Consider the following 13968-nt stretch of genomic DNA (forward strand, 5'->3'; position numbering starts at 1 on the left):
AGGAAAGTATAAGGGATAATGGACATTTGAACCAGGAACTTGAACACAGAAAAAACACAGTACTTCACACACCAGAGCCTGAATCAATTTCGGCAACATTTGATTCAAACCCACAACCGCTAGTGACTGAACTTCAGCCCTTCATCCTGTCACCTCCTCTCTGGCTCCGTATGATGGATTACCATCTCTGGCAGCCTCAGAGGGTCTTAGAGAAAAGGGAAGGTGGGTGGGGGAGGTCAGTTACGACAGGGACATATTCATCGGAAGGGAGCGCTAGGTTAAGGAATTATGGTATGACAGAGATCTGGGGTGGATAGGAGAGGGCAAAGGGGTTTTCAGGGGTCAGAGGATCCAATCCCAGCTGGACGCAATGGCAAGCCACCCTCAAAACGCCGTGGTCTACAGGGATTTAACTCGGGGTCACATTTTTGATTAATATTATTATCACTCACTTGTCCTTTCGCCCACTTGCCAGCAAATAGAGTGGTATCACACATATTAATCCAACTCTGGTAAATGGCACACCTGTGCAACAAATTAAAACAGACTTAGAATTGGAAACCTCATGTGTTATTAACAGATAGACACTGAAGACTAGATTAATACGGTGATAAGGGTTTATTGTTTTGATGCTAAACATAACAATTTGCAAAATGTACACAATTCAAATAAACCTGAACCATCACTTTAAAAAATGACAACAAAAATCAAAGACCAATACAGTGAAGAAAGCAAGATCTTGTCACCCAGTCGGTGTTTTAAAGTTAATCAATAATCAGCCTGCAGACATATTTCAATAATTTAGAGCTCAGTCTACATCTGAAACTGTCTGATGAGAATAAAAGATACCTGTCTAAAAGGGCTTGCTTTCTGCAATGCTGTCAGATTTGTAAAATTTATAGACTCTATGTTAATGCAAAGATTCTTTTTTAACTTTTTTTTCTGGTGAGTGAGCATCCGCGGTGTGTAGCATGGGTGATGAGAGACATTGTGGAGCAAAGAGGAACGAGGCAAAACACAGGCAGGCAGGGAGAGAGACAAAGCAATAGACCTGCATTGTCAGAGTGGAGAGGCCATCAATAAAAGTGTCACTATGAAGGCAGAAAGAGGGAGAGTGTGAAGAAGCGAGAGCAGGGTATATAAAAGAAACACAACAAAACCTGGTGCGACTGGTGCTTCATCTTGCTGGCCACTAATGGGCGTGAGAAGCGGCTGGTTCAGCACTCTTTGCTTGACGGCTCACTCCTCCTGTGACGGGCCATGGCATCCTTGACGGAGCGCCACGCACTTACTTAATCCAGTTTGTACACTCAAAGGTGACATAATGGTATAAGTAGAGAGGTGAAGTTTGAAAGAAAAGGAGACAAAAAGACTGATAATAGGCTGAGAAAGATGGTCAAAGGTCATCCCAAACTTGGATCTAAGTACTCGATCTCCTCGCCACCTACTCACCACATTTTCCATCTTTGTCTACAGCTTTTGCCACACCTCTACATTACTGTTGTCGTGATTCAGCCACAATGTATGTGCACGGTATTTCCCTTCTAGAGTTGCTGCTGTCGCTTCATCTAAAGGTAACACAGGCAATCTATTTCCCTAGGTGGAGCTGGGGAGGTCAGAGCTGGGACACAAAGCCCGCTGAGGAAAGTAAAAGTGCAGTCTCAGGATGTGTGCATCTGTGTGTGTGAGACAGTGAGGCTGTTAGTGACCGTAGTGTATTCCTATGATTTATCTTCCTGTGAGACTTTCCAAATTTCTGTTCCATTTCTGCAGCCCGGCCTCTTTCCAAGCATGGCACAGGAGTTAGGTATCTGTAGGAGCTCCTCATTTACTGTGACCATCTGTGACTGATAAAGGTGATACGATCAAGCTGCGTGACGCTGTATATGGCTGGAAAACACTATAGCCTTGCATCTGAATATGTGTGTGTGTGTGTGTGTGCGTATGAATAGAAAGGAAGATCTCTACAGAGGTCAGCAAACTCCAGCTGACACATTTAATCAGGGATTTTTTCCTCTCTCACACTATCAGGAGAAGATATGTTTCACACGCTTGCCCTCTCTCCCCATACCTCTTATCACTGGACAACATTCCCACTTTTTCTGCATGTATGCTTTTTGCTTTTCCTCTGTCACATCACTGCTTGTTTCAGCTCAGACAACAGTGAGCTCCAGCAGGAAGGTTTTTTAAATTATTTTTTTACTTTTTTTTTATATGAAAATGTAATAAGCTAGGAAATACTTTGGTGTGGTGTAAGCAGCAGATTTATGTTTATTTTATCTGTGTGAGCAACTGATCTTTTATTTATTGAGCAAGTTATTGAAAAACCAGACCAACTGTTTTAGATGGACCCGGAAATTTGTGTTTTACACATCTAAGAACATAAAGGAACAGACACGTCAAGATGTGTGGTATGAATAAAACACTTAGATATTACACTTACAAATGAGAGTTTCTGAGACTGTGTTGTATTTCCTAACTATAGCATGCATCATTAATGCGCTGTAATGGTTGCGCTGTTGCTGTTTTCTTCATTACCCTTCATTATTTCTCAAGGACTCCCGCACAGATTAAACCTCAGTCTACCGGGGTTTATACAAGCATGAGGGCAGGTGTTTGTGAACACGTGTGTGTAAGTGCATGAGTGTCTGTTGTTTGTGTGCACTTGTCACCCCGTTTTCTCATTTCTGAACTGGAATAATGAGTCCAGATGAGCTCAGCAGTGCAGCTCATCCTGACTCCCCACCTGGCTTGCTCCTTTTGGCCCATCCCTTTATTAGCTCCCCCCTCATGCTGGACACAACAGCAACAGCTTGGTAACCCTCCTCCTCTCTTCAACACTCGCACCTTTCCCAACTCAATTTTCCTGCTAATTACCTTGTTGTACGAGTACCAACTGCTACCTAACGATTCACTTAATTGCAGAAGTGGTACATTAGATGATATCAAAGGACCTTTTTAAAAGTCATCCAATCCCATTCCAAGCGGCATTTAGAACCAACCCAAGACATCTGTTTCATTTCAGTGTCATTTGCATTTTTAAAGGTTAAAACCGAACAAAGCTGCAAAGGTATACATCTAAAACTCATTTTTTTGTCTTAATTTATATGTGGTGCCTTTCCCCTGATGATTACATACAGTTAATACACAAGTAGACATGTCAGAGGACCTATATCACAGTTGGCACTCAATTAAAAGTGATATGTGCTAGTTTCAGGTGGATGTAGTTTGCGTCATGCACCTGAAAAGATAGGGCTAATTAACGTTTTCCTTGGGATCCTATTGCCCCAGGTGTGCCTTGTCACACTTACATATACACAGATACTCGCAGTGCTAGCAATTTATTCAGCAGCGATGGCTGCAGCTTGCATTTCTGACACAGGCTTCACAATGATTTATGAACCTGCTCATTGACCTAGTTTATCCTGAAAAGAGAAAAGGGGCACATTCTCTTATACGCAGTATATCCCATATTGCTGGCCTGGAGTCAGTTTTGAAGAGGAGTAAGATTACAAGGCAGGCTGCTCCGATACCCTCTAGGCAACACATTTACAAGTTCTCTTATCTTCTGAAGTACAGGACAGTGAACAACAGCTATAATGAAATCTCTCCCCAAATGCAGCAGAGTGATGTCTGGGCATTATCCCCACACTCTGCACATGCACCATGGAGCTAGATAACACAAAGCAGCTCCTAGAGTTCATGTTCTTGTCCATCTATTTGTGCTCAACATCCAACACTTAAAGGAGACAAGGTTGCAGACCTAAGCCCAGTAAAGGCACAAGTGCCCCTGCCCACTCGGGCCCACATTAATAATGCACTGGCACCTCTTGGAGGGATCTTCCCCCTTTGCCTCTTCACTCCACATTTCCTCCTCTAAAAGAGAGAGTGGTGAGTCCGGCCCAGCTTGATGCCTGGCATGCAGCAGCGCCACTCTGTTCAGTGGACACAGAGTTCAATCTGTTTCAGAACTGCAATTCAATTATCTCACCAGGGTCCTGTTCAACCACTCGTGAATGGAAGGGGGGCAAAGGTGCGTTCAATACAATGGAGGGGGAGATCGAGGCAGGGGATGGGGGAGGTTTGGGGGGGGCTACAAGACATATCATAAACACAAATCCAGTTCAACATGGATATAGATTTAAATGGTGCTTTTTCTTGCGAGATTAGCTTTGGCTTTACAATCACTGGACGGATGTCAGGACCTGATAAAGCTAATCACTGCTGTAAAGCGAATGCAGAGGGATTTAGCACATCGCCCCCCCTTCTGCCCCCGCAGCCCCCTGAAGACCTGGCTGTGAAAGAAAACTGAGAAAGCCCAGGGCCCAAAACAGACCAGGCATGGAGCGTGCCGCAAAGTGCCCCTCCCTCTTCTTTAGGCTCTATGATACCCTTATCTCAGTAAAAATGAAACACACAGAGGAAATACGCTGCAAAATGGGTACATTTTTTTTAATCACAGAGGTCAAATTTCTAATCATCACTTTGTAGATGTCAACAAATACCTAAAGTTTACTGAAAAGGAACATAATTATTTGGTTATCTAATCACATTTAAAAGACCAAAAATAGTCTATATTTAAAAGATGGAAAAAGATAGTGCACTCTAACCATGACAAAACTACTATAGCAAATGACTCTGGAGCTCTGCACTGTTTCTGACCATTTTGATACCCTTAAGCCAGAAACTTGATTAGCTTAGAAAGAAATGCTGCCAATCAGCTTCAGGAAATTCTCCCTCAAGATGCTCAGGATTACCTACAGTATCATTAGAATTGAAACAAATAATTCATGTCTCCATATAACACACTACCTGAATATTTAAACATCTTTTTCCTTCTCCTCACCTTTTCCATTTTCTTCAACATGCCTCTGAGGGCTTTGATCTCCTACTATTAAAATAATTCATATCAAAATTACCCTACTTTAACAAAAAGTCACATTTGTGCACCATCACACTGTAATCAAGTAACACAGTAAATGACTGTCGAACAGAGCCTTTTCCTGCACCCACACTCCATCTTTGTCAGGCCACCATTGCTGTCATTCTCAAACTGCTATGCCTCATACAGGCTCAGCCCAGTATGCTGTCACTATAATGAAGTGTGTTCAGCTTATTTTACATTTTCAAAGTTGGTCCTTGTTAAGTGTTTTACAGCAGAGGTCAAATAAACCAAACTCCAATTAGAAGTCTTCACTGTAATTTAAAAAGTAAAGACCTCAAAGTACTGACTGAAAAATTCAGTGTATTTATTTTTTTAGCCAGTAGTGTTGTATAGATTACTTTACACCATTCTTTTGTTATACCTTGTACAGTGTATAGAGCTATACAAACATGTCCAGTTCTGTACACTTGTTTGTAGCCTCTATGCTGAACCTCACTCTCAAACATGGCATCAATGTTAATACCCATCAGATGTGGGTTATACATATTTCTTTACCTAGCTCTGCTCTTCCCTCCTGCCCTAGTGACCCCTCACCCTTCACCTTTAAGCCATTCAAGTAGTCAATGCCTCTATTCAACCCCCTCTGCTCCTCAGTCCATATTACATGAGAAATAGAGAGAGCGAGACTATGAGAAAGAGAGAGAATACTGAAGAAGAAAGGCTAAGAAACCGTGTTAGAAGGAAAAAATAAAATAATCGAGAGGGTTCATCAATTTTTCATGAATTTTCATTTAGAGTGGGAGAGGCCTCTTACAGCAATCGATAGATCAAGCTGCTGTCACACAGTTAGCACCTGGGGGCCACTGGAAGGCCCTCGGGAAGGCAGGGCAGTGGATCAGAAGCAGAGACCAACCCCCTCCAACCCATTTCCTAAGGATCAAAAACTAACTATGAATTTTACTGTCATCACCTCAGAAATACAATTACAGGCAGAGGATGTTGTTCCTGCTCTCTTTTGTCTAAAAATCTAAAACATTTGATTTCCAATTTTTGCTTGTTTTATGTTGTCTAAGGAGTCCAGCTCAACATTTTGAGAGACTGTCTAAAGTTTGTCACTGTCATGATAAGAATTCTCCTTTTCCACAACATAAGGACATAGGGACTTTCCACTCCACCTTATGGGCATTTTGAGGTGCCTGGGAGTGGCTGTATAGGAAGCCCATCCTGAGACTGCTGGGGGGTAGGCTCATCTTCAAAGGTAATTCGATCCACAGCTCAGGTTATGCCTGTCACCATTTACCAACAGACTTCAGAAGGCCTGTGCTAAATGTCCATCACAAGCTGTGCTTGTCATTCGACCCCCACTCACCTGCGAGAGAGCCATGTCAGCCATGCCATCATGTTCCCATCATAAAGCCTCCCAGCAGCTTTACGTACATACTCCAACCCATACACACAACATCAATATATATCCCTTGGGGTTGGATCAAATTTATCAAGTGCATGGAAGAAAAAACTCATTATCCAAAACTCTGACCAATATTCCACACTGTGAGGTCGTAATAGGGTTTAAGTGGCTGTTTTAGACCAGCAGGAAATTAGTATTGTTTGTAAATGGAGAAAACAGAAATGAAATTAACTAAAAATAGTGCCAGAAATTGTTGACTTGTTTACTTTAAGTACCTACAGTAGAGACAATGCTTCAATGCTTGATTAGATCGAAAATGTATTCTGAATGCAAATCCAGTCTTTCCATCAGTAAGCAGTGAGATCAGAATTTCTCTTTATCTGTCCTTATAAATTACATAATGTGAGCAGAATCATTTTGAACTCCAGCAAGGAGGAGAAGTGAAGCAAAAGGAGAGAGACTCTTGACTTACATGCTACTTCCAAAGATGCATTGCGGCTCACAGCTTCTCCCAGGTAGTTCCGGGCCACGCAGACATAGGCTCCCTCATCTGGTTTGCTCCGTCGTCCATGAACGATGCGAAGGAAGAAAAGCGAGCCGGTGGGCAGCAGCATACGGTGGGAACGTGGGTCATCTTTGTCTGTTTCCACCCGCTCTCCATCCTTGTACCACTCCACTGTCGGGGTTGGCCGCCCCTCTGCTTTACAGTTGAGAGTGGCGGGCTCCCCTTTGGATACGATCAGGTCAGAGGGATGCTCCACAATCCGGGGTGGGGAGTCCTCCTGGCGCAGACGGGATCCTGAAGAAAAAAAGGATGTTTTATGTTCAGTGATGTTATTATATAAGCTTTATAAAGTCAAGAACCTCTTTCATAACAAACAATAGAAAAATTGTGGGAAGATGGGGTTTTAATTAATAAACACACTCATAGCAACAAAATAAATAAGTTGTCTGGGTCGGGAAGACCGACCTCTGCGCAGAGCAAGAGCTATGTGGTGTGGCTCTGAAGTGGTCTCCAAGGTATCGATTGACAACTTTTACTCTTAAAGAAGAAAAACATATAAACAGGTGGCACAGTGAAAGCACATATAAACAGTGTTGTTTCTCAGCAAAAGGGTCCTGGATGAACCCACTGGTCAGCTGTGACCTTTATGTGTGGGGTTTTTACCCAGTGCCCACTGGGTACCTACCGCCTTTTACCTCCCACAGTCAAAAGAAATGCATACTGGGTTAACTGGGGATTTTGCCTGTAAGTGTTAATGTCTCGTGAATGATTGTCTGCTTCCATGTTCTGGCCATTTATATTGACTGGCGACCTGTCAAGAATGTATTCTGCCTCTTGCCCCTGACAGCTGGGATAAGCTCCAGTGCCCATGTGACCTTGGATTGGAAAAGCGATTAAGAAAATTGATGAACATATATAATTCAATGTTAAGTATCCCATAAAAAACAAACAAATAGTAACCACTAGGGAAAAAACTCTGATAATCCACTTTTTCAAATAAAAAGTAAGCTCAAGTTATTATATAATGGAAAAGAAGGACAACAAAACTACTACTTTCTGTGTAATGATCCACTATCCACTACAATCCACTGTGTTCTGCTGAGTTACTTTGGCAGCCTATACATAATTTACAAATGCAGTTACTACTCACTAAGCGACATCTAAAACCATCAAGCTACAATTCAACTCAACCGCAATAGGTATATACAAAAAAACCACCCAAAACAGCTAATGCTGCTACATGTATCCATATTTAAACCCCCAAAATTTGATTCACATTGCTCAAAAACCAGGTGACAAAAGCAGCTCTGTTTATGCTATTTTTCTTGCTGCCTGGACCCAGATGGCAGTGGTAAGGGCCTTTATATATCTGACTTGGGATAGAAGCTTGTAATAAAAGCCTATTAAAGCTTTTAATAACCATAACAGGTTTGTCAAAAAAAAAAAATTCTATCTGCTCTTCTCAGCCCATGCAAGGGCTTGAGAGTAATGGAACCTATGGGTAAACAGTGAATGAAGGCATACAGTTAGCTTACATTAGAATTACACACATAGACCCACATTATACTGTTTATCTGCCCTCTATATTTGGTTTTCAGCAAAAGTCAGGAAAAGTGGGAGTTCGCTATGCAAAAAGCAGGCATGTGATGTGAATATGAATGTTGGGGTCCAGACTAATGTCAAATTCTAATCCCCTGTGGTTGAAAACCTTGGCCCACTCCTTTTCATTAGAGCTTACAGTGGGTAAGCTTTTGGAGCCTGGCAGTTAAGATAATGCTCCCCAAGTCAGAGTGCGCAGTGTGTCTGTGACCAGGTCTTACCCATGGTGATAAGAGACTGTAGGCCACACAAACGCACGCACACACTCTTACATCAAGGAAGCCATGGGAACCATGCAACAATCAAACAGTCTGATCCAGCAATCAAAGACACAGCAAAGGGAATGGGGAATGAGGCACAGTTTTCCAACAACCCTTTTTTCTTTTGAACCATTCAATACCTCATCAATAACTCTGCTTCAGTTGACAGCTAAATGTTAAGCACTCAGTGTTGCCTTAAGTTGAGAGCTCAGCTCTTTGTCTTAAAATGAGCTGTTGCAGGTGTGCATGTGATTGAGCCGAGTTGATGATTGTGACCTTCCCTGGGGGCAGTACAGTGGGGTAATAGAATGATGCCTGCTGCACAGAAGTGCAGTATACCACATAGGCCTTTGTGCTTATGTAAGGGGTAATTTGAACACAGGATGCAAGCATAACAGTGGTGGTTCCAGCTCTTTGTTTGGCTGGGCTTTGCACATCCCACCACCCGTTACACTTCAACCTCCCGGGGGAAACCAGGACAAGCTGTACCGAGGTCTTTTCTCCTCATGAGTCTACAGGCAAAGGGACACGAGCCAGCAGAAACCTGCTGGTCAGCATAAAATCCACTTCAAAGACCAAGTGTGGCGGATGTGTGTGCATATGTACACACAAACACACACAAAACATACAGATTTAGTCTGGAAATGTGCACTAGTCCACAAAATGTCAGGAATCAGGGATCAGATAGGGACATATTGACCCCTGACCAGGAGGCAGTCTGTTCTCTCTTCTTCCTAATTTGGGCTAATTCCCTCCATTTCCCTGTCATTGATTAGTGATCAGGCCTGGTGTCTTGCACTAACTGGTGCCACAGACACGGATCTGTAGTAGAGGGGTAGGTAATATTCTGTCCCCAGAGTCCATGATCTAATTTCATTGGTATTATGTGGAAAACTGAAGAGGTATAGCTGGTGTTTGGAACAAAAATCTAATGTATTTTGCTTGCTATCTTTTTCACCAAAAGTAGGGAACAATAACCTAGCCAGCAGCCAATTTTCCTGTCACAGAGAGGGCAAAGAGCAAGTTTGTATTCTGGCAATAAGTGACTTAATAGATTAAGCAGTAATTAACACTGTGACATTGATAAATGGAGGGCAAGATAAAGGACAGACATGTAGGCCCCCTTCTCCCTCAGATCCAGTGTCAAACGCACATTTATTCTTATCTCGTTGGAGCATCTGCTTCCCCAATAATCCACAAATTGTGCAGTGGCTTTCCACTAAGGCCAATGGATATGACTAAACTGCAGTGACTCCATTCGATTTCTATCAGTCTAATTTCTTTGAATCCAATTTGTATTCCAATCTACTGCTTTCTAATCACTTAAACCTTGAGTCTCCATCTGGTCTCCTCTTTCCTGTGGAAATGAACACAGCAGATGCCTCTACAATTGTCCTTTCACTGCCAAAAAAAGCTGAGCTGGGTGCACAGAAGGCCAGACGTGACTGGTCAGTGTCCTTCCTGAGTCAGGTGTAGAGGTTAAAAGCACATCCATATGCTGTGGAATATGGTTTGAAAATGACCCATTAATCTCAATACTGGGAAACTTCAACACTTAAACCTTGTGAGCAGTTTCACTTTGAAAAGTGCAAAGAAAAATATTTGCACAAGCTTAAGCGAGCGTATCTACTACAGCCGTCATGTGGCTTCCATGAACAAGGGATGTCCCTGAATGTGCACTGTGCAAAAATATCAAATTAAAAAACTTTATATACATTCCCACTGCTGAGCCATCAGACCTAGCTCCTCACAGGAGCGAAAGTCAATTTTCAGCTTCCTATTGGGCCCCTTTTCCCACTCTCTTTACGGTAAATGGGCTTTCTGTTGCCCTTTTAATGTGATCATTGGTGCTGTGCAATCAAGTGCTCTCTGAGCTGAGGCGAGTGCACTTCACTGGGTCTCAGGGCACACGCTCCAATCAAAATGCTGTGTTTCCCCCTGTCTGCAATAATACCACCATTACTTTTCACCACTGCTGTGCAGTCATCCACTTTTGGAGAAAAGTAGGAACCACAGAACAAACAAACAAGCACACAGACAGGGAATGAAATCAGAGAGGGATTACTGAACCAGAAGCTGATTCTTTTCTGCCTTTTTTCTTCCCGTCTACTTATGTCAGCTTCACTGAAATGGATGCAATTTCGCTGTGCTGTTATCCAAGAAATGTGCAGTATTTGAGCACCCGCTTTTCTCCCGCTATAGTGTTTCAACCAATATGTGACATTAGCATTGAAATATAACTGAAAAACATATAGGTTAAACAAAATAAGACGGGTAACATTTGTCGTTTAAATCTGAGATAAAAAGCTGCTTAACTAGAACTCATTCTCCTGCATTACCACTGACCACACACCTAGAACTGATCTTTTCTGTTATCTTTGTCACATATTTATTCATGTGTGCAACAGAAGGTCAGGCCTTTGATGATCTTTTTGTAATTATTTTTATTAGCTCCCAGGAGAAATTCTCCCACCAACCAAATCAATACACACACCAGTCACAGGAAGAGCACTGAAGGAAGGGCTCCCCAAAGAGATATTAATTATTCTACCAACAGATGCATGCTGATCAGAGGTAACCAATGGCAACCCCAGACCAAGGCAAAAAGTTCTGGTCACCAAAGCGCCATAAAACATCAAACAGGAAAAACCAAGGTCCAGGCCAGGAATGCAGTAATATTATAATGTGGATAGTGAAAAGGCAGAGGCATTTCGGGCAGAAAGTGCTGAAACTCAGTGGACTGAGTGAATATAAAATTGTCCAAAAAAAAGAAAAAGAGAAAACCTCAAAGAATTTTCAGTGTGAATGAATTATGCATTAAATCCATGTTGTCCAATCTGAAGTATACCCTCCCTCTGCCTCCCACTTCTCCCAACTCTCTCCACTTCTCTTCAACCTCCCACTCGATCTCCTTCTCTCTATGCATCTCCACCTCTACCTCCCCATATCTCTCTGTCCATTTCACTTGCTCCCTGTCCTGTTACATGCTGTCCTCACTGTGAGGGTGACTGAGTCATATCCGTCATGTCATCAAAGGGGAAATGCGATAGAGCAGCAGGGGGAAACTGGTGATGGTGAAAGACGGATGTTACTGGCCCTCCATGCCTCAGCACTGGCCCTGCCGTGACACTTCCAAGCAGCCCGTTCTGCACCCGAAATTCATCTTCTTTATGCCAAGCTGTCAGTGGCGTCACAGCGCATGAGCGCCAGTATACTCCAATACCAGACAAACAGCCCATCTCAGTGAGGTGTCACTGGAGACATCCTGCTGTATCTGCTGGAGTCCAGCCCAGTCCAGCGCATCCGGCCAGCCACTCGATACAGCAGAATCCTCAAACTGAAGACACAGAGTGAAATGAAGAGTGTTCACAGGTGCAGAGCAGATTCCTCCGCTTCATCTTCTGTTTCAAGAGAGGGAGGGGTTTCAACTAGGTAACTGGCTCACATGATGGAGTCTGTTCCACCTCAGTGCTCCGCATACTGCTCCTCTCTTCTCCTGCTAGGATCCATACTTTGAAAGCAAACACAGGGGTAATTCTATGAGCTGCTCTCAACCCCTCAATGCATCCATGATTGCCTCTAACAAATATCAGATAGAATTCCATTCTGAGTGTATTTCAGGCAGTGTCGAGGTGGGGTCAAATTGACTTTGCATCCATGTATTTACTCTCTCCCCCATGCAGATGGAATATATAAATAGATAACTGTGGGAAACAGAATATCTGATTTTGCTGCAAAGGGCTGATTCACATAGCTTGTATTTCAAGGAGTTTCAACCTTGTTTTTCCCTCATTCTTACTCTCCGCCCTACTATCAGTAGCCATGCGCAGAAAAGGCGATGTTATCACTTTTCAGCACTTGCCTCGTCTCAAAAGAGCGGAGATCGCTGACTTGCAACAAGATACTAAAGGAGGAAGAGCAGGATAATGTAAAAACAGTTAAGACTGCTTTATTGTAAAGGGAAAAGTGTTGACAAGCGTGCTGCTTCCTCTCTTTGTATGGACTGATTAGTACAAGGAGTACAGTGCTAGCTCTGTGGGGCTGTCAGGCCACTGGTAGGGATACTAAACTGCGTGATGCAGATTAAATGATTTCCGATTCCTGGGCCAGTGAAGCGTGTAGCTCACTGCGCCACCCCACCTTTTTCAAACCTCTCTTTTTTCCTGCAGATCCTTTTGAAGAGCCTCTGCTCTAGCATTTGATTGTCGGCCTTTGCTTTGCACCATGACAGTAACCTTGATATTAAAGTTGTGTGCTCAGAAACTCAACGATTTCAATTCCAGCCAAGTAATAAACATTTTAGAGGTGAAATTTTATGATTCACAGTCTCCCCTTCCTATTCCACTACAAAGAATCCCTTACAGTTAAGGTAATGTTCACTTGCTCCAGTCATGCAATGATCATCAGTAATAAGCTATCGTAATAGAGTCCAATTTTCTTTGGTCATTTTAATCTCTGTAAATGTTCTACAAATTAGATAAGAAAGCAGCAGTGTTTAGATCTATCTTTTCATGGTATATCGGTGTGTGCAGAGTGCGTGTAATTGTAAAGACAGCTGGCTCAAAATCACTTCCAAGTGTTAACAGAAATTAAAAAATATAGATTTTTATAAAATGTGGAGGGGGGTAGAGAAGGGTGTTGGTGACACATGGTGTTGAGAGGTGACTGTGTCACTGTGCAGTAAGTGGACTGACTAATCCTAAATAGACTTATTTAGCTGCCTACAGTTAGGTTGGGAGATACTGACACACTTTTCATAAAGCACTCAAAATAATAAGCTATTCAAATAATGGAAACCTTAATTTAACTTAAATTTAGCTGTGGAGTTTTTCAGGAGAAAACAACAAAAAAAAGAGACTAAACAGAAAGGTCAAAACCAGGCATGTGATGTAATCAGAAACGGTATCTCTCTGCTATCTAACCACAAGCATTTCATTCAGCTGAGTCCTCTTCAGGATGAGCATATGTTTGTCACACAGAGACATCAGGTAGATAGAAGGTAAATAACCAACCTGAGCCTCCTATGTAAGCGCACAAACAAAAAATAAGTATTTTCTCAAAATTAAATATATTATTTCACAGGCCAGAGGTCAAACCCAAAAAGTTTTTTAGAGGATTTCTTACCCAAGTTATAAAAAAGGCAAGGAAATATAAAAACACATTGGTCCTCCCTGCATATCAAGCACTCCAGTGGTCCTTAGATACGCTTAACTCCAGATGGAAACATGAAAAATAAGAGCTATAACCACATCATCCAACCGATAAACTCAGAAAGCAAAGCACCGGCTCTGATACTTTCTTTTTTAAGGTG

At 42.5% G+C, this 13968-nt stretch overlaps 1 protein-coding gene across 10 annotated transcripts in view; it reads right to left on the reverse strand.

Annotated features, from left to right (window-relative positions):
- robo2 (roundabout, axon guidance receptor, homolog 2 (Drosophila)) overlaps window positions 1-13968 on the reverse strand; it is a 258926-nt gene that overhangs the window by 133767 nt on the left and 111191 nt on the right. For all 10 annotated transcript variants that reach the window (XM_019345219.2, XM_019345215.2, XM_019345221.2 and 7 more), the window contains one exon: window positions 6766-7092. In XM_019345219.2, coding sequence (XP_019200764.1) covers window positions 6766-7092 — 327 coding nt within the window. The remainder of the gene's footprint in view (window positions 1-6765; window positions 7093-13968) is intronic.

The sequence above is a fragment of the Oreochromis niloticus genome, linkage group LG14, assembly GCF_001858045.2.
Source record: "Oreochromis niloticus isolate F11D_XX linkage group LG14, O_niloticus_UMD_NMBU, whole genome shotgun sequence".
Taxonomy (NCBI): Eukaryota; Metazoa; Chordata; class Actinopteri; order Cichliformes; family Cichlidae; genus Oreochromis; species Oreochromis niloticus.